This window comes from Platichthys flesus, chromosome 8 (assembly GCF_949316205.1).
Source record: "Platichthys flesus chromosome 8, fPlaFle2.1, whole genome shotgun sequence".
In the NCBI taxonomy this organism is placed as follows: domain Eukaryota; kingdom Metazoa; phylum Chordata; class Actinopteri; order Pleuronectiformes; family Pleuronectidae; genus Platichthys; species Platichthys flesus.
This window is the reverse complement of record NC_084952.1, coordinates 17413762-17440265: the sequence shown is the minus strand read 5'-3', so window position 1 is coordinate 17440265 and position 26504 is coordinate 17413762. Positions and strand designations below refer to the sequence as shown.

Genomic DNA, 26504 nt, shown 5'->3' with positions numbered 1-26504 from the left:
CACTTCTGCTTCACTGGAAGGTCTACTAGTGTGCTACTGTTATGTATGCAGGTTTGACAGCGCAGGGGAAAGAACATACAGTGTAGCTGAAGAGGAAAATGGAATAAAGTAGCATGAAATACTTGAGACAATACACTTTGAGCATGAAACATTAGGTACATGTAACTCGTTTGAACAGGTAACAATAGAACATCTGGAATCCTGATAAAAGCCACATTTAACATATATTCATCTGATTGGTTAGCATAGAGAACCTCCAAAGAAATCGAAAGAAAAAGATAAAATGCAGCGATATTATATTTCCTTACCAGGTTAGCCAGGATGTAGTGATAGCTCTTAGCATTCTTGCCCTGTTCGACAATCTGGAACACAAAGGTGGAAGAGAAATACAGAATAAGAGTAAGTAAGAGAGCTAGGGGAGGTGTTTGACAGCGTCTCAGCAGCGAGCCTGCTACAGTGTACGGAATTTGACCTTGTGCAAAACAGACAGAAAAGAAATCGGAGCAGAGAGAGTGAAAATGGAACAATCTGCTGTATAAAAGGGCGAGCAACTTCACAAATGTCAGTGTAAATCTGTGCGGTGGCATATTAACAGATTACCAGCTCCATACAGACAAAGTAGCTTAAAGAGAATGACAGCTCTGGAGTCAGTTAGAAACCTTTCCTATGCTCCGTCACCTCTGCTGTTTCCTCCTGTCTCTCTCGTTTTCTCTCCTCTCCTGCTCCTCCTCTCATCTCCTCTGCCGTTCCTCCCCTCTCCTCGGTGATGAAAGGTATTAAAGTAGTCATTTCTTACAACTGTGTTGCCTTCGGCCAGACCACACATCACTTATTCATATATTAAAATAGCCACTCAATTAATTAAATCCCTTAAATATTTGAACTACAATGTATCAACATATGAAGTTTAGTCAGGCCCTTTAAAGACACAGGCTTGAAAAGGAATAAAAATAGCAGTAGCATCAATTGACTCAAGAAAAGTACTTGGAAATTAATGAATAAATTAATCTTTAATACAAGTAAACCTGTCAGAAAATGTGCAATTAGTGATCTTATTTGTAAACACAAACTGTACACACTGTATTTGCTTCCCTCCCCCTCCTACTCTGTTTCCACCGTGGTTCCCCTGAGAGCTCTGGTTTGATCTTTGATCTAATGTTTAAAAAACACACAATACTCCACTTCCCTGGAACCGCTCGTGGTCTAACAATATCATCGAGTTACTAGCTGTCAGGGCTGAACTGTACACAAGCCCCCGCCTCCCACCTACTGTACACTCCATCTCTCTTCCGCCTGCAACCGCTGTCACTCTCCAACTGCGGGCGACGCAGGTCAGCTGACCACCTACAGGTCAGCTGACCACCTACAGGTCAGCGCAGTTAAAACAACACACTGAGGTGTGTGGTGCCAGGGCTGATTTATTCACTCTGACTGACATTTACATGTAGTAACAGAATGGTGGTGGGGGGGCTGGTGGCACTCTCGGCTGAGCCTGAGCCCGCCATGCGCTGTAGTGTGTACATGTGTCATCACAGCATACTGGGCCGTCACATGAAATAAGGCCAAGTGGGCAGCACTGATGTAAAGCCATGCACCATCTAATTATCACGGGGGATAAAGAATTCCGTCGTCTCCTCTCCTCTCCTCTCCGTTAGTGTTTCGCCCGGGTGATTACTTTGTCTAGTGTACTCTTTTTTGTGTGAGTGTGTGAAATGATGCTGCAGGTCATGACAGACGGTGGCATTTGTTATTAATGGTGACCCTAGCACAAGGCGGGCCTCGCGGCTGAGCCCCGGGCGAGGAACATTTTGAGGGAGTGGGGGGGAGACACACACCCGACACCGTGGGGATACGCACACATTACTGCCACATTGGACTGTCAAATGGAAATGTTTTGGAAGCGAGTAGCATTTTAATTATTCATAAAGATTTAAGGAGTCATTCAGAGTTCAGCCCCCGAGAGAACGGGTCATTTTCTTTCCGACTCTCTTCAGAAAAGCACACTCTGAGGTGGCTCTTCTGTCACAATCGATGCTCTCCGAGGAGACGACATCAACATGCAGGTTACATGAGAGGTCACCCTCAGGATACTGTCGGCGACTCTATCGTGTGAGAATCTGTGTACGGTATGAGATGAGCGCAGGAGTGAGTCTAAAGGGCAAAAGAGGCAGAAGTGAGAGTGACGCAGAGGTGGGTGATTGATGGCGGCCGTCTGAATGGAGAGCGTCTCAGGCGCCGCTCCTGTAAACTGGTGAGAACTCATGCAATAACCTTAACTGTAGACACTGGGCCATCAATAACGCTCACGGAGAGCAGACAGAGCCTACACATCCAGATGGGGACTGTGTGTGTGTGTGTGTTTGTTTGTGTGTGTGTGTGTGTGTGTTTGTGTGTGTGTGTGTGTGTGTCTGTGTGTGTGAGTTTGTGTGGGTGCGGCCTAGACCGGTTTAAACATTCACATTTTGGGGTCTTATCTCTATTACGGGGGAAGAAGGTAAGGCTATGGATTGGTGTAAGTCAGTGTGTGTGTCATGCACATAACTTATTTTGACTTTCCCTGCAAAAAGAAATGTGTCCGCTAAGAGATGCGTTCTTTACGTTGGCAAATTTGCTAAGTAATACATCCACTAGAGGGCAGCACATAGGCGAGTGTTTCTGAAAGCTACAAACATGGCTGTTGGAGGCTGTGATAATGTACTAGATAAAGGAACAGGCAGCTGTTTGTCACTATGAAGACTAAGTTTCTTAACAAATTAAAAGTCTGTACAAATTGCTTTTGATAAAATAAGATAAGATTAGCTTGTCCGTCTTGCCTGCCAAAATAAATAATAAATAAAAAGACGCAGAGTACATTAGACACATATCCTTTTTAAGCTTGTTTACATACAGAGGTGATGCTTCAAGTTACAAATAAAATACGCAGCTGAGTCTACCTCTCACGGCCCCATGCACACCTCATCCACATACTGTGAAATCCAAAGCCAGTACTGCCATGCCTAGTTACCGTTGCTAAGCTATGATTGGATCTCTATTCATGGGAGGACACCAAGATCCTTTTCCCTTTCAATAGTACAGTGGTGAGTGAGTGATGATGCTATCAAAGAAGAACTGCCGACTCCAAATGCCAATGCTGTGTTATTTATCGCTCCTGTCCTTAATTCTCCAGGAGACCAAACACAAGAGCAGAGACCGCCAACCAGCCCCCACTTCCCATCTACAGCCCGTCTTTCTTTCCCAACTGCATCTCTCTCCTTTGTCCATCAGATTCAAACATGCACAGCCTTGCTCTTTAAGTGTGTGCTTTTCAATATTTTATTTTGAGGAAGTCTCTTTATTTTAATGTGCAGGCTGAAAACTAATAAAATGTCATTATAGTCATGATTGCATTTTGCAGAAACAGTGCAGAGAAATGCTTTTTACCTTCCTGAGGATGCCAGTGAGCCTCTCGGTCTCACAGTCGATGATGATCTGGCCCTCCTTCCTCTTGTCCAGATCCTGAAACACTTTCAAGAACGAGGCCTCCGTCATGGTCTCCACGTTCACCGAGGTCACCAGCCAGTTCCTCTCCGCTGCTGTGTCCAGAACCTTCTGCAGCACCGACAGGCCTGGTGAGAAGAATGAGAAGAGCTGAAACTCAGTGGCAAAAATTAAAAAGGATCTAAAATTGCAGTGAAGAGGAACTCCAGGAGCCACATCTCTGGGAATTTACACCAAAAGTATTTACACCAAAAGATGAATGAAGTGATGAATGACAAATTGCAATTAACTCCGAATCACAATGCAGATTCCAGTGCCTGCCCTCAGCCCTGAAATAGTTGACTTGCTTATAGACAACAAACATCACTGCTCATACATCTGAATCTGATATAAATTTGGCATCGGTATCAGAAAAAACGCAAATAACATCCAACCCTAAAGGCGAGACTGAGCATGACACAAATAGATGCAGGTTGATGTTACTCTATGTAGTTATAATATGAGTTGAAAGATAAATTAGAATAAGTTGAGGATGAAACAGAAGCTGTGCAGAAAAGCAAAGCGTTAGTGGTTTGCATTTCCATCAGCATCTTCCCTGTAGCTTCAGTGATATAATCTAGCGTGTACGACAGTCCATTAAACACCCCGACATGTACAGGTGTGCTTTTCCAACTCATACAGCGCAGTAATCACCACTTTCACACCAACAACTATTCAGCCGGCACATCATTGCAAGCTACACACACACAGCATGCATTACGCCCTCCAAGCACCATTACAGGTGCCGCTACTCAATTACACTGTCACTGATACGCTACTGAGACCGCCAACATGGCGGAGAACGAGGCAGAGCAGCCAATGAGCTAGGGGCTCACGCTAAGTCAGGAAATAAAAGGCGATTAGCGAACACATTGATCTTGAGCTCTGATTTACAATCTGACTCACTGTTGTACTCCTTCGCTTTTGGCAGCAGACCAATCAGATTCTTCCCGAGCTGGCATGCGCTGTTGTTCCACAGCGTAAATAAATAAATAAAAAATGTCACCCGCAGCAGACTGGCAGCCATTACCCAAATGAATTATAGCAATTACAAAATTTTGAAATGTTAACTAATACACGATGTAGCCACATTTGTTTTTTATTTACACTGAGCTGGCAAACACTGCTAGAGCCACTGTGAGCCTATACGCAGTGTGTTTTGCATATCGTCCATGCTTGTCTGTTCACATTCGTAGAGGCTTCTTATGCATATTGAGCAAATGTAAAAATGGCTCATCCACAACAACAAACACAACATAGAGGCTGTCAGAAGAAGAATGAGAGATGCAGTCACCACCTCTGAAAGATGATTGCCGGGCTTTATTAGAATGCACGCCAGCTGCTCTCCAGGCAATTTGTGCTGCCTGTTTGACACCAGGTCATTAAGACATAAAAAGATGGATGGTGTGTCACCTCCACATATGACCACAACACAGAATATGTAAATAAATTGGACAAACAAAAAAATGCAGTGGGGTTGGAAGTTAAATGATGCACAGGGTGTTTTAGAGCCTTACTGGAAAGGTGCATCGTGACATATGGCACCTGTCAGTGATTCTTTCTATTCACTGTTGCTCATGAGTCAATAGTTGTGACCCTTGGTGCTGACAGGTTTAATAGTAGCTGTGAAACCGATGATGGACGTGGGAACATAGGAGGCAGTTAATCATGGCCGTGAATAAGGTCAGTAGGCGCTGAGGAGAATGGAAAAATGTCTTTGAATGGAGCTGAGTCCTGCTTTATGTCGTCTGCACACTGGAGGTTCATCAGGCTGATTTGGGGTCTGATAGAGCCCTACTGATGACCGTAGGGGCGTCGCTGATATAACGCTAATGGGAGCAGATGATTTAGTCAAATTATAAAATATTGTGATGGGTCTAACAGACATAATCTTAATGTAACCAACTGAATCTGAGCCTACCTGACTTTGAATCGTAAATATCAAAGATGGTTCATATTTATTGTGATGGAAATTCATCTGGAGATTTGAATCAATGAAATTCTCAGACTGGAGTTGCCTTTGAGTCTTTATAATAGTAAGGTCTGCAGAGTTTACACAACAAGCACGGGTGCTCAAAATGGAACAACTGGCCGCAAGTTCACAAAAGCCAGAACTTATACCAAGGGGCGTTTCATAAGACATGATATGAAAAATAAGAAGACATGAAAAACATGAGATCAGCCTCTGTGTGTTATCTGCTGTGTCCGTCCGTCCGTGGTACCAGTTGGAAGAAAAACATCACCAAATAATGGTTCCATCCTTATCAAGGTCATAGCAGTGAGACACCTAGTCAGGGGATTTCCACTACCTTAGACACTGGTCAGTGGAATTCTCCTCCACAGTATCATCTGAAATCGTAGACTCATGTAGTATGAAAGGAACAGCGATTGGAATGTGGCAAATATTTTCTTGTTTTTTTATATTTAACATTAAATTTGTTTTGTTAAACAACCACAGCCATGAAGAGCAACTCTAGAAACACTGAGGATGTTTCACAATACAATAAAGAAAAAGAAAGAAAACACCAAATTAAAGTAAATTAAAATAAATGAGAGATGGGTCCTTATTTAACGTGTTGTGCTGTCTGTGCAAAACATTCCACCAACAAGCGGGGCCTGCAGTCTGTGTCCATGTCTCTCTTTATTCTGAAGTCACGTGTGATCACGCGTGTTTCTGCCACTTCAAAATCTGTGGTTTGGATGCCAAGTCAGTCGTTCTGCATCTCGACTGAATCATCTTGTGGGTGCATTGTCAAAATTGAGATTGTTGCATCTTTTATGTCTGTGTTTTAAAAATGTAAATAGTCCACTTGAGTGCTGCCGGCATTTAGCAGGAGGTTTCAGCACCATGGACAGCTCCGTTTCGAAAAGGAGGCCGTGTCTAAAGCGGTTCACTTCATTTTATTCTTTTATCCCTTTGTTGCTTCCATTTTAATCATCGTCCATCTCTCCTCTCATCTTTACACTTTCATTTGTTTGTGAAACTGGTTCTGCACTATGTAAATTATGTCCCCGCACCTGAGCACACAGCTGAGCAGCAGTCAAGATGAGCTAAAATTAGTGTTTGAATCTCATTAACGCTTTGTGCTGAACATGCTCTGTGCTGAAATGCATTACAGACAGAGCTGGAGTCCACTTTCCTTCAATGTTACCACTGTGGCTGGACTGCAACAATTCATTTCACTCCATATCTTCCATCTGATTATTTATTTATTTATTTATTTATTCCTCCCCTCCCTCCTTCCCCCTTTCCTGCTGGCTGTTTTTGCATTGAACATACTCTCTTCTCTTTAAATGTAGCTATGTGCTGACGCTCCCCTATAAATCAGAGCCCGGCTGACAGAAAGGCTCGTAGGACAAGCCATGGAGAAAATGGTCCTCTAAAGGCATTCTGGAAGAGAATTATATCATAATGGAATCTGGCTGTCATAAGCACTCTTTTGGCCAGAGGCACTACACAGAGACCTGGGAACCGGGCAATCGAGGGGGGAGAAAACAACACTTTCGGAAACCATAACCTGAAAATTGTTTATGATAGGTTTAATGGCCTATCAAATTTGCTTTCCTGTTGTTGGCTTTTGAAAGTAAAAACAAGAGGCACTTTTATTAACCGATGCTGCACGGTAAGACAGCAAGACAGATGTTAGAAGAAGAAAAGAAGGTAATAGGAAGATGCTAAAGCTCTGGAGATGGCAGTTAAGTGGTAATGTCTTTGGTATATGTGCACTTCCTTATCCGCTTCAGATAATTGACAAAAGCACGGGGAACATTAAGAATATGAATATATATCTAATAAAAATATGTAAGAGCAGAAATCAGAGAAAATTCCAGCCTGTTCATAGGAAATATTACGAGGTAGAACAGACAGCCCCCCACCCACCCACCCACACACACACACACACACACACACACACACACGACAAATTCATCACAAGTCAATATGATTTTTCTTTAAAGGCTTAAAATAACCCTGTAGGAAAGGTGACTGCAGCGTAGTATCCAGGCAACAGAAGACTACTGATATGGATTCCACTGGCTCCATCCCACCACTCAATCACACAGGGGTGACCCTGCACACACACACACACACTCACACACACACACACATATATACACATAAACACCCAAACAGTTTGTGAGTGGATAATGAAGGGATCACAGAAGATTAAAAATATCTGTGGGACGTGTGTGACGCCACAGCCGTCACACATCAATAGGGCTGGAGGCCACTGTGAAATCTCCCTCGTCAACACTGTGCGCTGTGAGGAGTGACATGATGGCATCTGTCTTTTAAAGCTGACTTAAGCTTGCTTATTTATCTCACTCAACTCAAACACATCAGTGGATAAAAGTTCCACTAAGCCCTCGAGCAGTAGCATGCAAATATGTGTCTGCAAGAAGTACACACATATTGAAAGTGGGCCTGCTTTTGGGTCCACACACACGCATCACGGTCAAGCTCCAAAACTCTCAACACCTGGTGCAGATGGCATGGCATTATGGGAAGGGTACAGCTGATTGGTTAGAGAGGAGTGAACAAGGAAGGTGCCGGGGGCTGACAGGTGTGCTACTTTATTTGTGCCTTCCTCTGCAGAAGTGTTATTAACAGTCTGCAGCACTTTTTGTGTTTTTCTTTTTTTCTGACATTACTGACTGCTGCGGCACTGGTCACTAGGGAGGGCTGCTCATCTTTTGTTCCATTGTGAGATTATCACTGCGGGTCAATACTTCTTTTATGTGTTTGTTATCTGTACAAGGCTGATGGTCGAGAAGAATTGTTCCGATGGCTGCGCGTGTCTGCACAATGGCTACGATTGACCCCATTGCTGTCGCCATGGCAATCTGAAGACGACTAATGGGGGTTGGTTTACCGACTGGTGCAGGCTCTGACTCTCTTTGTGTGCGTGGAGTACAACGGCACATTTGACTTACATCTAATAAATTCACATGGAATTTTGAACGTCCACTTCAAAAAAGTGATTTCATCAATTTGAAATAAATCCTAAATAAATATAATCTTACCTGAATCCGAGCTGTACATGTAGACAAACTTGGTCCAGCCGTAGTGGTCGATGACACCCACCAGAGCGTCCTGCAGCTCGGGCCTCAGCTGGATGACGAACTGGTTGGCCGTCTCGATGGGGAAGGACGGCGTGACGAAGCAGACGTGCAGCGCTCCGCAGAAGGACATGAGCATGTTGACTGTCTTTCTGTCATACAGGCCGATGATGGCGTACACACCTTTGGAGAACTGAGAGCAAACTGTAGCGAGAGGAGAGAGAAAAGAGGGGAGAGGAGACAAGAGGTTGGTTATTCTCAAGACTTTCCAGAGTGGAGGATTATGGAATATTTTCATTGAAGTGAGGAAAATGCAGGTTAGACCGAAAGTGAACGCCGAGGCAATTATAGTGAGACACAGCAAAATGAAAAGAACCTCTTTCCTTCAAGTAGGCATTTTGCAGCATTGCACACCCACAACGTTTCTATTATTAAGACAAAACCATAAAACACAACATTGTTTGGTACTGATAATGGTAATTTTAAATGAATAAATCAAGACATTTCACAATGTGTCCTACATTTTTTATCTGATTGTCAATTGGTATCAAATTAAAGCTGAAATGAGTCAGAGCGAAATCTGTTAGTTGGTTATTTACACCAACATCAATGTGTAAATTTGTTTCAGCCTTATATTAAATGTGTTTGGGGTTGATAATATTGATTCGACAAAAAAAAAGGTTTTTAAAAAGTATTAGGACAAAACCTTTGGCTTTAAAAATTATGATGATTGTTTTATAGACAAAGCAGTTCAAGAGGAAAATAAGTTACAAATGAATTGCGTAAGTGTAAGTCACACCTTATATTGAATTGAATGTTTTAGAGCCGCTGATTCTTCAGGCTCCAATCCCATGACCCTCTCCCAGAAGAAAACCACTGGCATTAGCCTCAGCTTCCAGTGTAGAACACAACATGGATCTATCACAACCATCTAGCGTGGCCTAGGGGATAGAGCAGGTGCTCTGCAACAAGAAGGTTGCCGGTTCGAATCCCACTCTATCCCATCTGCATGCCTAAGTGTCCATGGCAAGATACTGAACCCCTAGATGGCCCCTCATAAAAATGATGAGTGTTCTAAAAATGTAAGTCGCTTTGGATAAAAGCGTCAGCTAAATGACATGTAATGTAATGTAATGTAATCTAACAGATGTGGGCAGTTCAAATCTGCATTTCACAATGATACAACTGCATACGTGTGTAGGAGACAAACAGCGTTTTCAGGTGTGTTTGTATGGACTTTGAAGTGATACAGAACCCTTGACCGAGATCAAACATGTACCTCTATGGATGTAGCCTAAATTTAACTAAAAGCAGTACAGACGTTTTCAACAATCTTCAGCTGAAATTAACTTTCCTTAGCTTTTGCCGCTCTGTGACATGTTTATGCAAAGTTGGCCCGTTGGTCCATCTGTGAACCACCAGTCTGTTTGGTTGCCTTCAGTGAGAGGTGGTGGAGGCGAAGGTAGATTAGGCGCAGAGAGGTTAATCAATGCATCCCCAGGGTTCCATTGACATTTTACTGGCAGCAGGAGGCGGCTCCCGTCTCTCATTTGCTTTTCTACCTCGTTCTGTCCATTTCTCTTTCTCTCATTGTCTGCCTGTCACTGCTCAAACTCACACTTTCCTCTCACCCTCTAATATCTCAAAATAGCTAATTTACATAGACAGAGGTGTATCCTCTACGTGGTTTCAAAGCAGCATCCTACCTATTCACGCGCAGGTCTGACCTGGGCTAGTTCCTGTGCTGTGCTGATGGGTGGGCCTTACTCGACTCACTATTTACCAAACAGATTGAAGTCTCTGCCTGTCCCTCGTTCGAGGGCCAGCTCGCTGCTAGGCGCCAGGGGAAAAAATGGAGAGAAGATGGCCCGCACCCAAAACGCCTAACCTGTCACAGACATGCACCCTCCATGGAGGCACGGATGACGGAGACAGAGGGAGAGCGGGTATCACATAAAAATACATGTGCACACACACATATGCAGACACTAGTGCTCCAAAAGCCTGGTGACTCACCCTACTTAAAAAAAGGCCCTGAAATAGACATTTTGCGCCTCGCCACACTGACTCAGTAACAGACCTATCTCTCCTCCATGGTCTGCACACACTGCTGTTGGTAAATGGACCCTCTCTCAGCTATTGCCTTCCACCAGCACACATCATATTTCCCCTCACCATTTTCTAGGACCAATTTCAGAGGTGATCCCATGTTCTGCTTGGATAAAAGGTAATGAGAGCTTGTTTGACTTTTTGTGCGGTGTCCCATTACTCTGCCCTGCAGCAGGTTACCACGTTTCAGTGAATATGAGTCATTTCTCATACCTACAGTATGTCTGACGGAAACGGAAAAAAAAAAAACCAACATGCAGCCATGTGGCAGGGACCTCCTGCTCCGAGTTGGCAAGAGAACCATGTGCCTCGTCCGATCCGACACGACGAGACACAGACCATTAGTGTAACTCAGCGGCCTCACTTCAGATAGCAGAATAAGCGGAGCGGCGGGGCGAGCGCTGTGTTTGCGTTGTGCGCGGCTTCTTACCGAAGCTCCAGCTGAGTAACGACATTTGAGGCAGGGCAGAGGCAGCGGAAATTATCTTGAAGACCCCGGCAACACCTGTCCACCCTGGCACTCCGTGTCTCCTCGTCCACAAGCCACAGCTGCCACGGCGACAGGGCTGAGGTTGCCTGGGCAACAGCAAGGGATTACAGTAGCTCGGAGCTGCTAAAGGACTTTTGAAAGATGGAGTGGGAATAATTCTGAGTGAGTGGACATTTTGTCATAATTAGCCTTCCCCCTGAGGAATTGGCAAATTTGCAAAACTCACTCTGCTTTGCAAAATCCTTCGATAATATCGGAAAAATGGGGAGATTTGCAGCTGAGTTCCACAGCACGGCATTCTTACTTACACTCCCAACAAATCTTACCAATTTCCAAGAGTCAACAATAGCATTCAGCATATGCATACAGATGCGCGGGCGCTCCAGTGGTACAGTCCCCTGAGTCGAAGTATTCACCTGCTGTAAACTTTTCCTATGAATGAACAATGAGTCGATTTGCATTCGGTGTGGCTGAAGAGTTTTTGGTCAGCAGGAAAAGAGAGGAAGGGAACTCAAGTCCTGAAGGGACAGATAGTAGCACAACAGGAGGAGCTGTCAGAAACAACTCACGCAGTTACTGTCTTCCCTGTGCTCTGTTTCCTGTGCCCTGCAGCTGTTCCTCTGCTTAGCATGAGCCAAATATCAAACGACAGGCGTGTCTGTGCCGGCTGCAAAGAGGGCGTGTTTATGACAGTTGCTCCTGAATCTGAAGTTGAGGATGATGGGAGGGCGTTAGGCAACGCTGCATCCTTCATACAGGCTATGAATGTTTAAAAAGCCCAGCACTAAATCACACACTGCCTCTGAAACATCACCGGTTCACTCCACAAAGAAGTCTGAGTGTGACTTGATCATATGCATTTACAACGAAGCTGTAAAATCGGATGCAAGAAGTAAAAGACATAGACGGATAGATTTTCTCTACTTGTGGACAGGAGGAGATATGCTGGTTTCAAAGTGAGACTATGTGACTGGTCATGATAAATGAAATGTCAATATTAGCCAGATATATATGGATGTGTAAGACAGAGGCTTCAAGGTGCCCTTGAGCCTGGTGCCTCCCTGCTGCTCCACTGGAGCCGCCCACTAACCTGTGTGTAGGACTGAATATTACAGCGCAGCTCCTTTATGTGAATGTGGGGTATTTTATTCAATTGCTCTTCATTGCTTGATGTGTCAAAACAAAGATAAAAAGAAGAAATCAATGGAATTAGCCTGAATTGTACGGAGAGCAATCGCAAAACAATTGTTCCAATGTACATTTGGGGGAACGCACAACCGGCTCTGCAAGAATCAATATGAGGAAGGTCTTCTGAGCACGTTGGCTCAGTAAACACACGCAGTCCAGACTCATGGGTTTACTGTGGCAGCATTAAAACCACAAATTCTGACAAGGACATTATACAGAAAATATACCCCCCCCCCCCCCCCCCCGCCCCCCTCCCACACACACACACGGAACAGAGTTTTTCTACTATTCCTCTCCCCTGGGACTTGCATGCTATTATCCTGAGCAACATTAAGGTCAGCCGTACACAGGGTACTTCAGAGCAGCAGGAACCTGGCTTCAGCTGGAGGGAGCGCACTGATTGGAGGGGTCTTGCTCAGCCATCCATAAAGGTCTTTTTTTAAATTTTGCCCCACTACTGTGGACTGACATGTCCACTGACTCCACAAAATACAGATTATTTTACCCACTGCTATATTATGTACAATCCTCTGTATTTGTTACCTTCAGGCTCCAAATAGATCTGTTTTTGTTTTAGTCAATTCTGGATGAAGTTCACCCAGACATTTTTATTTACTCATTATATACTCACCACTATGCTGATTTTAGCCTAAAAACATGGTGTAAATTATGCAGTTTTGAATCAAATTTAGTCATCGGGGCCTAAGGGACACTTGGATGACGCCAGAGGAGCAGTATGGAGGGGTGTTGTGTTTTTTCTGTTGTTTCTTTACGTTTAAAGAAGTTGTCTCAAGCTACTTCAAATGAATTGGATTTGGCTGCCACACTGTTTACCCCTGAAACTCCAAAAGTGTTTTCTGGGCTCAAACACTTCACAAGAGAGTACATAATGAGTGAATTGTTATCTTTAAGAGAACTATCCCTTTAGCAAAGGAGCAGTAAGATGTTAAATCCAGCCGAGCTGCTCTTCATAACAAAAATATGTTTCAAGAGTAAAACAACCACTTTCATGCAATGAGCCTCAGTGCTTATCAAGTCAATCCACTGTCCCATTTACAACACAAGACCACAGCTTCCACACTGATGCCACACAAATCTGTAAAATGTGTTTTCTCTCTGAGTAAAGTCTGAATGAAAAACATTTTATATTTTTAATTAAGTTTAAATGAATCATTTATTTTTCTTACTACATAAATAGAAAAGTCCATTTACCATTTCAACGTCTGTTGTCAAATATCTTACTGTGTGAGACGATTTCAACACAAAACCCACTTGTCAGTTTCCATCCAAACCTGTGTGGGTGACTAAATCAATTGTTGTAGTCATGGGCTGAGGGTTAAGCATCAGCTCATGAACAAGAACATCCCGAGAACATCTGAGCAGGAACTGCACGCCACCCCCCTTCTGACCCCTTTGGCTGGCATTCAAATCCTTGTTACAAATCGTACTCACTAAGCCGTGTATCACCTGCATGTTTAGTTTAAGACGAGAGGGATGACAGGAGCAGCGCCGCCGCTGTCACATCAGGCAGTAATATACAGCACCTCCGTAAGGGGAGGGGTCACTCAATCAGCCGCAGCGCACTTTGAGGGGAGAAATACACATCTGACACCAGACACTGCAGACACACACAATCATCCTCCACTCAGCCACCCATAGCTAATAACTGTCAGATGATGTGTGTAATAAAAACAGAGAGCATGTTGTGGCCCCACTGGTGCCATCCATCTTCCAGAGGGCTAATCAGCCATGTTAATGAGAGGACCAGAAGAAGAAGTTGATGCCTGACTCTCGCACACACACCCTCCCCCCCGACAACCCACTGGAAAAAAAAAGCCCTCGCTGATTTTGACAAGAGCGAGTCTCACACACAGCTTGTGCTTGTGAAGATTCCCTCAGGTGACGGGTGGGGGAGGCCTTCGCTGTGAGCCCTCCAACACAGCATGACTCACACAGTGCAATCAATCTCCCGTGCCAGGGCCGGGGGGGCCGGGGGCCCGGGGGACCGAAACGCAGCACCTACGTGGATCTGCATGAGTGTCTCCACACATGACCGGGTAGGAGGACTCTTTATACCGAGTTTTTTTTTTACTGGGATCTGCCACATCTACTTGAAACTATCCAACCAACCCGCTCAGTGATAGCAGGTCAGCATACAGTAGAGAGGTTATTTTAACCCTATGGATTCTATAAGAAATACAAAGCAGGCTTTTAGAAGTCAGTGGGCTTCGCCTCACTGGGTTCCCATCTCTCTGGAGGACCCATATGCCCCGTGGAGTGCTGCGCTCCAGAGAGGTGCACTCGCTGTTCCCCAGCACAAACAGCTTTAGCTCCTCGAGCTCCAGGGAGATTTAGAGCCTGTGGAAGAGCAATAAAACTGTGTTTATGTCACTGCTGCTACCAGTGTGTGTTGCAAATAAAACAGAGAGACAATAATAGAGAAAGTGGAGGAAAAGACCGATAAAAAAGTAAGAGTTGAGGCAAAAGATGGTAAAGTGATAACAAATGAAAGAACAGAAGAAGGAGGCCGACAGGGAAGACACTAAACTCTTAAGCTGTGCACCGCTGGGAACAGCAGTGATTGGAGCACATGACCGGCCAAACAGTTCCTAGATTAATGTTGGAGTGCGACAGATACTCATGAGAGATTACATTAGCTGAAACGGGGGGGTAATGGAAGGTTAATAGGGATGAGCCAAAAAAGCAAGCGTGTCTTGAAAATGGAGAAGAGGGCAGACAGAAGGCGAGGCTGTTTGCCGGAGAGGGGAAGAAACAGAAGCATTAGTGTCAGTGAGAGGAGATGATAGGGAGACTGCTGAGAACAAAGGGAACAGATGCCAGCCTAGCAGTGGGAAACAGGGCCACACGGTGAAATCTAGATTTCTCCTATTTCCTCTAAGTAATAAAACAATGGCACTGCATCGCCTCATTAAATGGGTAATCGAGGGTGGGAGAGTGCTCCCCTCGGCCCAGAACATCTCTCTTGCTCCCTCGTCCTGTGTCTCACTCTCTAACCCTCCCATGCCAGGCCATTGTCCCCCCCCCCCCTCGCTGTTTCCTCGCCGCGCTTCCAATCTGGTGCGTGCTGAATAAATGCTTACCTGGGCAGAGGGTCAGACACCTAGCCCAGACCAGCTCCTTTCAGGGGGCATGGAAACTTCAATTATCTCCTTAACAATCATCCCTTCCCAATTATCTCCCCATCTGCGTGCCAGCGTGGACAGGTGCAGAGGGACGTCCCGCTCGCTCACTTTCATTTCTCTGACAGGGGAAGTGATGGAGGTTGATATGCGGAGCAAGAAGAGGCGGACGCACAGCCTGCATGCTTATTCATTAGGCCCCACGGTAGAAATTAACAACTGTCTTCAACAAATTCCAGCCAAGCCGCTGGGAAATAAAGAATTCTTAATGGACCGGAGGAGTCAATCCAAAAAGGCTATTAGGAGAAAGAGGAATATGACCATCAAAATTACAAAGAACCCAATGATGTCCTTACATACAATTTTTTTATAAATAAAAGTCTCCAAAACTCAGAGATACTCATTGAAAATGGTAGAGCAGAAAATCGTCTCATTAGAGGAGCGGGAACCTGAAAAACGTCCATCTTCTTAAAAAAACAACAACACTACAAGTGAAATCTATTTGAAGCAGTACGTTAAAATACTTTCATTCATCATCGAAAATAAAAATAATAAATTGACCATCAGCTCTTAATAGCAGCTTTTAATTTGAACTTGGCAAATGTAATTTAAATGGTTACTATGCTGATCCGGCCCAAAACTTTTTCTTTGGTCTTTCTATGCACATATTGTTATACATACAACACATACAAAAGCAGCATCTCTAGCAGTTACATCAAAATCAAATCCAATACCTGCACTAATGCAATAACTTCAGCTAATTTAGAGCACTAAATGTAAGTCACTTTGGATAAAAGCGTCTGCCAAATGAAGAATACAGAATATATGTTATATCAAAAGTGGTGTATTAGATGTGACAACGAGGTTAGCACTTGACCTAATCCACTAACGTATAACACTTAGACACAATTTTGCGTGTTTGTCTTTTGCCGTCTTTTTCATTTTACTTGCCTCGTCTTATTTGCGTCTCCGACTCTCTGTTGCACGCCTGTTGTCATGGCGAGGCTTTTAGTACTGCGAGCCTCTGAGCATCTGTGCGGCTGCGTGCATGACAACAGCAGTCTTTGTTGTCACTGTAAAAGCAACTGCACTATGTCACACTGTTTAATATGCTTGTAGGCTGTGTCCCTCATTAAAGTACACGAAGCTCCTGAGATGTTCTGTATGACAAAAGAGGGACTCCGCTTCTGTCTTCGCCGCGAAAACATGACAGCTGCCATCATCCGGCGCTCGTGCCTCCCCCCCCCACCCCACCCGCAGCACGAAGCCTGGTCCTCATCCCCAAAACACATTGTTTTCTAATTGCCTGCCCCACACGTCTCAACTCAGACCTCCAGAGATGACAGATTTGGTTTAAATACTTTGTGAGGTTGTATGAATACAGAGATGGATTCAGAGCAGATTTGGAAAAAAACTACAACTACACAAGTGCGTGTGTGATAAAGGTTTTGTCTCCACTACTGCGGATATCATTTTAAATGGATACTTGCACCTCTGTTTTAAAAACATATCTCCGTCCAGATGAGAAAACGGCTCGAACAGGCATGTCAGGCCAGTAGGTGGCGATAAAGTCTACATCAAATAGCATAGCCATAGAAGAACAGTGTTAGCATGCTCAGTGAGTTTAATCTCCTTTTGCGGGACAAACTTCAGAACAACAACAATCGAGCTTAAACAGTGATGCCCACTTTTAGAATGGCTTTGGGACTATAATTGAATTTTCCATTCCCTTTTCTCCATTCAGAAAATGTTAGGCCTGGAATGAAGGCAAGCAGCTACGAGAGGAATCGGGCCCATAAAACATTGGATTCAGAACCAAAAAATATTAGAAATTGGGAAAAGGGGCAAAGTTACAAGACCGTGTACGTGAAGAAACGTGAAGAAGTATTATGGCTGATTATTAAAATCTCTATTCAGAAAATAATGAGATTTTTACTTCTGGAACCACGCTGTTAAGCCCTGTAGTTGCTCGTTATTTTTTCCTCATAGATTTGCAAGGCAGACGCCTGTGAATGTCTTCAATGAGGTGTAGTAAAGCTAAATTTAGCTGTAACTAGACTTATCAGTTTTAACCCAACGTAGAGAAACAGGTAAATAGCCGCCATTGTTTGTGACGAATGCACATTAGACAAAGCAACTCTGGGCAACTGTAGGCAAAGTAAACTGCCTTGTCACTGTTTCCTAAATGCTCCATTTTACTTGCTCATACAAATACACAGAAATTGAGTTCAAAGAAAATCTTTGTAATAGTGACGGGAGGCTCAAACGTAGAGGCAAAACTTAGTTTCACAAAATATTGATTTCTCAAACATCAGGTGGTGGATGGCTACGGGGTTACACTGAAGTGCGTCCTAGAGAATAAGCCCATCAGAGGGTGAGGAGATTACATGACAGGTTGCCTGTTTTCTCCTTCCATGTCTTTCTTTTGTCTCTTGTATTGACCTTGCTCCGTGTGAATGTGTCCTCTCTGCCTTTCTTTTGCAACACACAGAGACAATCGCCACACTCTGTCACCTTGCTGCTGGGGGAGCGGCTCCGGCTGATCTGCATTGATTGCTCTGGGCCATTCTCTATCACTGGCACAGAGAAGAAAATAAAACCAGCGCTCTCTCTCATTCATCAAACCAGCACCTGCCAGACAGTAGCCCAAGAGAACCGCCGCGAGTTTCTTCTCTCGCTTTTGTTCCTATCTTACACCAGGCTCTTTGTTTTCACCTTGACAAATAACTGTCATGTCCCAACCAGTCAGGAGGGAGTGGTGATCTGCTATCCGGCCGCCTTTTTCAATAACACGCAGAACACACAGTAATCCCTCTGAACACGCATTGTGGAAGCCAGTCACCGAGGTGCAGCCGGGGTGACACAGCGGCTACACAATAAAATACAACACCCCTGAGCATCACTGACACCAGCCACCGGGTCTTGATATTGGAGCTTAACCACCTCCGCCTCCCGCCATCACCACCCCCTTCCTCTTCCTCTTAACACCTGAACCCCAGCAGAGACTTTACTTTCCGGGGTGTTGTCGGGGTTGAGAGTGAGGCAAAAGAGGTGTATAAAAGGAAAGAGATAGACAAACAGGCAAAGAGACATTTCTTTTTTTTGGGTTTCTCCAGGAAGGTCCTACAGCGAGCTGAAAACTTTGTAGCATTACTCAATCCTCCCTTTTCCTCCTGCCGGATTATTATTACATATTTATGCCTTTAAGGGAATAGAGTGATCGCTTGGGATGCGGTGCATTGAATAATACATTAAATGCATCTGCTCCAGCTCTGTCTCATGTTACTGATGTGTGTGTTTGTGCAATGGTGTGACCACTGAATCTCATGGAGCCATCTTCTGAGCTTTCATACATTTAGTTGTGTGTATTGACGTCATGATGCTGAGCTGACGAGGGAAGGTGGGGTTCCAGAGTAAAGATGCAGAAACAACAGATTTTTCATGCATGTTAAATGAACCGGGGCTTTTTGTTGGACATGAAAATGTTTTTGATAACATTGCACTCATTAAAGTAATTGCTGAGCTGTGGGAACGTGACAGCACAGGGTTGACATAAAGGTAGCGTCCGAACAAGACTGCAGCATTTCCTGAAATTTGAAAACAGTGGTTTCAAACCTGAGGGTGAGGACCAAAGGGGTTAGGAAAATAGAGTAATATACACTTATATACAGAATGTATTTATTTATGTCACAACACTGATACTCAAAGCTTTTCATGTGTGAATTACTGTTTATTAAAATAAGGAAGAAATTGCCATGATTGGTCATACAGAAGCGGTGATGATTCACGTTAGAACACATTCATTGTTTTGTGAGGGGTCATAGGCCAAAAAGTCTGGGAACCATCGGTCTAAACTTCTTTATTTATTTTTGGTGCCAAACTGAAAGTGAAGACACCTGATTGATCCACCATGACTTTTTTTCTGTTTAAAATATAGCTTTGGTTAACCTGGTGAAGTGTATGAAAACGGCCGGACCGCCGTGTCCCTTGAACTGTCAGAGTTCTCTTGAGGTGGACCACAGCAACCCCAAATCTCAACAACAATCTTCATGACTACAGTGTTATTACTGAATAAAACTACGATGCCAAGGAGTGGAGCAGCTACATCTGCCAAGGTTTAGCAATCTCACACGTCTCTCAGACTTGGATTATTATATGAATCTGCAACAAAATGTAAAACTCACAGATCTCTACAACATAATTGTCAGAGTTTTTATTCACTATCAATATCAGAACATCAGTGTCTCAGTGCTCAATATTTTCGAATTATCCCTCTGTTAATCCTGATGCAAACGTGGATCAGTTTTGTGCTCTCAAGAAAATGCTGGTTGCAGCCTTTCAATTTGATCTGAAAATGTATGAATACAACCAATACCTTATAAATATATACATATTGTTCGACATGTTATTTTTGGGGAATCCCATTGGCACCATTGACGTTACAACTTGTATCCAACAATGCAGGATTTGATTTAAGATCAACGTTGGACCACCCCTGGACTTGACCTCTACCTGTACACTCCCTCTGTGACATAGACCAACATACGTCCCAACATCCGGCAATAATTCTGTTCTCCAGGCCTGCACAGAGGGAAGCATCCCCCCCCCCCCCACCCCCAACACCCGCCCTCCTCTCATCTGTGCTGTATTGATCGGGCTGGGCAGGCCTCCATGCGGTGCTCAGTTCATTGATCATGGCTGCCTCATAGATCCTCCTCCAGTCCTGTTTAACTGACCCTCAGAGACCCGAGGAAATACTGCAGCCTGCATCACGCTGACAGCACACATCGTCTTTTCCATGAACACTAATTAGTCTCAATGAAAGGTTTATTATCACAATGGCTGAACTGGACACAAAATCAAATAAGTGAGTTAGTGACTCGAAAAAAAAGTTAAACTTCAATCTGACGTCAAATTCGCAAGTGAAAGTCAGACGTTAAATTATGTTTCTAGGTTGTGTTTCCAGGTGCAATATCCTGCACAGAGAAGAGCCACAGTTTAGACTTAATCTCATCACACATGTGTAGGATATCAAAGAGAGAAGAAGATATTGTAGGCGGGAGCCTGCAGGGGATTTGACACAACGCTAGCGATTCACTGACGTCCTTATTATAAACCAAGTCAATAGCAGATTATGGTAATGTGATATCTAACTGAGGGGAACAGTGACTAATATCCTCCATGTACACACAGCATCCCTGACGGTTATTTTTAACCAGTGGAAACGTAGAATGAGCCAGTCCACAAAGTGCTTTCTCTGAAGATGTGACAAAACAGGCACATATATAGATAAAAAAAAGGCATCATCAGTTAAAAATATCACATTATGACTTGGTTTGTATACGTTGAGAGGAAGAAAAGAAGACAGAAATGCAAATGATTTTCTCTACCCTGTCTCACAGTATGCCGGCAGGGTCGCCATCCTCATCACAACCCCGTTGACTCCACATACGGGAAGTAAAAGGAATCACTTCACCATTAACTATTTAGTGATTTTTCTTTTTTTTTCTGTGTCTTCTTTCATCTTGCCCTACTCACCCTGACCTCCCCACCCTCAGCCCTTCTACTCCTACTCCTTAGGCAGGTGCCAGTAAGTGTGTGAGCATGTATGTGCTACGTGTGTGAGTGTGTGTGTGCGTTGGAAGGACTTGCTTCTGAGAGGAAGTGGCTAGTCATAAGAGCCAGCTGATGAGTATCACCCTCATCCGGAGCTCCATTCATCCCTGTGCACAAGGGGCCATTCACCCCCCGCTTTTTTCACACTGGCGTACCCAGGGGGCCACACTCACGCGCACTTACAGAGGTGAACTGTCACTCACTCAAGACATCCTACACAGATGCGGATACACACACACACACACACACACACACACACACACACACACACACACACAAACACAAACACACACACACACACAAATCACTCCTCCATATAGGCTTACTAAATACAAAAAAAGCCAAGAAAGAGGAAGCCAAGGCAGCTTTTCTCGTCTGACTCATTAAAAACAAGCCCTGGAGCCTTCACAAATATGTCTCTATAGGCTTTACGACTAAATACTCTTTCGGAACAAGTGACACATGGCGGAATGAGGTGTCATCTTCTCCTACACCGTGAATCCTTCTAACACACTTGTACCAGAGCGATGGCAGCGAGTGGATCTAGTAAAACCTCAATACCGTTGGTTATACTTGGTCCAATCATCCGTTTTCAGGCAGCAACCCGAACTCTGTCCGTTTGGGATAATGGCTCTTTGGAGATATTTACGGTATCCGTTTAAAGAGAACACCTGTTTTCACATTTCCCCCCTGATATTTTAAGAGTTTTTAACTGGTAACACCAATCAAATCAATCTTAAGAAAAAAAGCAGTGAACAGAAGGTCAGCCATCGCATCCAGATTGTTCTTTAACAGCCCACAGTTCGTACCGCTGTCTCTCCACTGGTTGCACGGTGTGACTAAGACATTAGTGCCCCCACCTCACTGCAACCCCCCACTGTGGTGTCACATTTGGTCCACTGGCGACGTCCCTGGAAAACGCTTGACAGCAGCTGGACCCTCGCTTGTACATCATATTCCCTTCTGAGCGGAGGACCATCTCATTAATGAGGGTATCTCGGGTGTGTTTACATTTCATTACACCGCTCCTGCCTGGCTCCTCGCCTAAATAGCTGAGGGGGGTGGTGGTGAGTATAGATGTCCACGTTTATAAATAATTTACAAAGCTCCTATGTTCCTAAAGTAGTCTCTCTGTAGAATAATGCACACTACAAAGCCAAATCTGGACAGGATGGAGCTCATTATGCCTGGTTTTATGAACAAGTAGGGAGATGGTGGTACATAATAGAAAAGTGCAGGGAAATCAGTGACAGATGAGAGTAAATTTCCTTCTAGTGATGGTGTTCAACCTTCGGTGGCAACTGAGTACCACATTACATTAACCCTCTGAGGCAAAATGTCATTACGCTGGTACGCAATGTCTAAAAAAAAACTGCGTCGTATTTTTCCCATTTCTTTGTTTAATCCCTGAGCTACGAATGAAATCGGTGAATGTATGGCTGCCAGTTTGTGAATTCAAGGCAGGTTTGAAAGGGGAAAACACAACAATTGCCGGATGAGGGAAGTAACCAAATGCCCGTCACTGAGGCAATGTCACACATTATGGGAGACAGACAGACAGGAAGGCCACGCTCTCAGAGGGTAAATTTCCAGTGTGAGTGGATCCACGGTTATGCTCAGAGGACATGAGGATGGAACGGGGCAGAACACACGCCTGGACAACCTCGGGGGCATCCAAATATCGTCAGGGATAAGTGCAGGGTAAGGTGGCGGGAACAAGTTCCACTGTCATCTAAAGCTCAGAGTGATCGTGTGGCTGGCATAATGGCACACATTAACACCCACAGCAGAATGGCGTCACCACAGCTCAGACCAGTGACTCAGAGTAATGCTTATCTTAAAACTTCTTCGCTGACCATAAATCCTTATATCCCACTGGCACCATGCTTACCTCCTGACTCGGATTATTACTAACTCAAACATACTGGGAGGATGACCCTGCGAATCCTGAAAGTTGATAGATACAATGTGCGCGTGCCGCTGCAAAGATGATCATTGTGGGAGGGTTTAATAGCGCGTGTTCTTGCAGAAAAAGATTAATCGGATTGTGAACCGTGACTAATTAGAAATGCATTTAGAGTCGTTTCCTCCTTCTTTGTTCGCGGTGCCTGGTGAGAGCGCCCTGCTCCTACGCTCTGCCTCTTTTGTTTTCACACCTCGGATTAAAACAAGCAAAGACGCACTGTGGATCAGTCGCAGCATTTTTTTTTTTTTTTTACAATTCTTACAGATGTTAAAAAAAAGAAAGATGTTACATGACTGTCTGACGATGCTGCGGAGGCTAGATCTTCATCCCTGTGCCCGGAGCGCAAAAAAACCCAAAACGCAGCAATCACACAGAGGAAGGCAGAGACAAATAAGTCCCACGCAACAGTTATTAAGGCAACACAATAAAACACGCACGTATTTGCACTCGCAGACCTCTGATGTCTATGTGCGATTATACCTGAAGAGGATCAAACTCGTGGAGTTGAACGCGCTCCGGAACAAGTCGACCCACAAAGACTGAGATCAGGGGGAGACACAGGCTGAAGAATAAGACAGACCAAAATCACGCGTTGTCAGTGAGAGGACACTTACAGGCATATGTCATGGAGAAGCTATTCCCCATCCTGACCATGTCCACCTGCGGCACCAGTTTGGGGATGTCCTGGTGGTGCGAGAGGGCGAAGCGGAACACCTCATATTCGTGCGATTCGATCGGGAACAATCCTCCTGTTGAGCAGCAGAGGACAAGTCAGGAGAAGAGGAAAAAATGACACGCACATTGCAAACAAGACAAAGACGAGGTAGAGGAGAAGTAGAGGGTTCTGATGCGGAGACAGTGGGGATGCGCTGCGTGTGCGTAATTCTCACCTATATTGATGTTACTTGGGAAACTTGAGCTTGAACCCAAGCACACCCCCAGTAAACTGGTGTAGAGGATGGTGAGGCTTCGCTGCATATTTCCGTTTGCATTGGCGAAGGGGAGAAGAACCGAAATCCGAGCATAGGTTTGTCCGCTTACGTGTGAGAGTGTGAAGTTAAATCCTCCGGGCTGCCTCCGACCGCTGCGTTTACACCGACATCGATTCAACGCGCCGAGACAATTATGGCGATGGCGAGTGAGAGGAGGCAGCTTCCTCTCTCTCTCTCTCTCTCTCTCTCTCTCTCTCTCTCTCTCTCTCTCTCTCTCGCTGTCTCTGTGATGCTCTCTTGTCCTTGGCTGCTGTTGTATGAGACGGAGACTTCAGCAGGAGCTGCGCTGCAAAAAATGCGCCCCTCTCCCTCTCGACAAGCTGTTGAGTCTTGATGTTCAGATCAGTCCCCGATGCTGCGACATGGTCTCAGTTGCTTTGTTGCACCGGGGAGTCTTTATTAAAGGAATGCCTGTTGAAGCGAGTGGGCGCGCAACAGGGCTGCAATAAAGGAAATTGCATGTTTGGATAAATGAGAATTTAGGATATAAAAGAAAGGAAAACCTGCTTTGCATGAGGAACAAATTGTGTTATCTCACCCAGTAGTCGATGGTTTCTTCGCATCTGAAAGATAAAGACAGTTTCTTCGCATCTGAAAGATAAAGACATTTGCACTCTGGATATTTGACTGAATGACTCGCGGCGTTGGATATTTTTTGCAGTGTGCACCTTCAGCGCGCACCCGCAGGTCCCTCACAAGTCGCACGGGATTTCACGGTTGCCCATTCATTTTTCCCAGCACTGCAGACACTATCCATGTTACTATGTGTCCAGCACATATCTATAATGTCTACTGTGATTTTAAACATATTTTTGGAATTGTATGCATTTAACAATGTCTGCAATATTTTAAATGTCTTGTGTGCTTTGATTTAAACACAATCAAATACACAAATAATACTTTATAATAATAAGGAAGATACATACATGCAGTATTTCTGTTTACAACAGTGACCATTCCTTTAGTGGGACAAATAAAGAGCAACCTTACCTTATACAGCTCCTCATCTCATATCTGCCTAATGTATAAAATAAGCTAACTATGCACAGAAGTGATTTGAACTTGATGACATGTTGAGTTATGACAAACCAGCTCAAATGTCACATTCAATTATTTGACCTTAAACTTCATTAGAATGTATACATTACTGTTGTGCTTAATTTTTTATTAATTGGTAACTTCTAAATGAAGACTTATATTGTCTTCATATTGTTTCCATCAACATGGAACTTAGAGATGTGTTGTTTGCTTAGAAAGCATTGGGACAATACAGCTAACTACTACTTTAACATCACAGGAACATATTAGTTTGAAACATTTCACTGAATGAAGTAGTTGTACACTATTATAATGTTTAGTGTCGAAAGAAAAAGACAATGCAGTGTGCAATGCAAAGACCGAATATAATCTTCCTCGGTTTTTGCCTTTGCCTGTAATACAGGATTATGAAATCAACACAATAATGCATGAGTGGCTGGATGGAAACATCTCCACCCGGTATTACTGTGCTTTGCCACCTGAGAAATCTGCTCTCATTATGGGAGCTGAAAGCACAAGGCAATTTGAATTATATGAACAAAAAAATACACAATTTAAGAAGGTTGAAAAGGGAGAAAGCACAGTCTGGAAAATGGGCTTATTATAGGCAAGATTAATTTCTTAAACAGGTTTAGTTTAATATGAAATATGAGAATTGAGAATGTGGAAGAAGACTTTAGTGTTTACATGCCCCCCCCCCCCCGCCTCACACGAGGCAGGACTGGCGAGCAGCTGATAAGGCGGGTTATGATTTAAACCACGTATTTACTGACAGCTAAAGCCAATTATTTCCTGAAGAGAAAGGAACCCCCCCCCCCCGCTATTGTACACAGTGCAAAATTAACCCAAACTGGAGATATTCACAACAGATTGATAGCGAACCACAACACGGAGTGACGCCCCAGTGCTTGTTTAGAGAATGAAATGGTAAATCCTGCCTTTGACACAATTAGGATTAGGAATGAGCTCATTTATCAGACCAAGGCAGGGTACTTTCCTTCATTAAAATCACTTTTCCACACTCATTGTTTCCACAACACGAAGGCAGGCATTAACACATTTCTGCAAGAAAATGGAATTTAAAAGATTAGGAGCTTATTATGAATTAGATTTCCAGTGTCTCCAATTGAGTGGAAACAATTCTGATTAACAAAAAACACTCCCTGGCTGCAGCGTTTCACACACGTGAGCAATAGAAATGCAGGAGGTATAAAGGTTATCTAATTTATGAATGATGGATACAAGCAGAATGGTCAATTTCCAACACCTTTGTTCAAAATGATGAGGGGCGAGCATAAATGGTTGGGCAGGCTTTCATTACAGTACTTCAGGGTTTTTTTTTGTAACATCTTTTGGTATTTCATTCTCTGTGTGCAAGTACACACTTGACT

At 44.0% G+C, this 26504-nt stretch overlaps 1 protein-coding gene across 1 annotated transcript in view; it reads right to left on the bottom strand.

The window, feature by feature from the left end:
* The window catches only part of gria1a (glutamate receptor, ionotropic, AMPA 1a), a 69079-nt gene extending 44941 nt beyond the window's left edge, over positions 1-24138 (bottom strand). The window contains 5 exon segments of the mRNA XM_062394143.1: positions 309-362; positions 3421-3605; positions 8539-8778; positions 23698-23832; positions 23974-24138. Of these exon segments, the coding sequence (XP_062250127.1) occupies positions 309-362; positions 3421-3605; positions 8539-8778; positions 23698-23832; positions 23974-24061 (702 nt within the window). The 5' untranslated portion in view covers positions 24062-24138.
* Positions 24139-26504: the final 2366 nt, after the last annotated feature.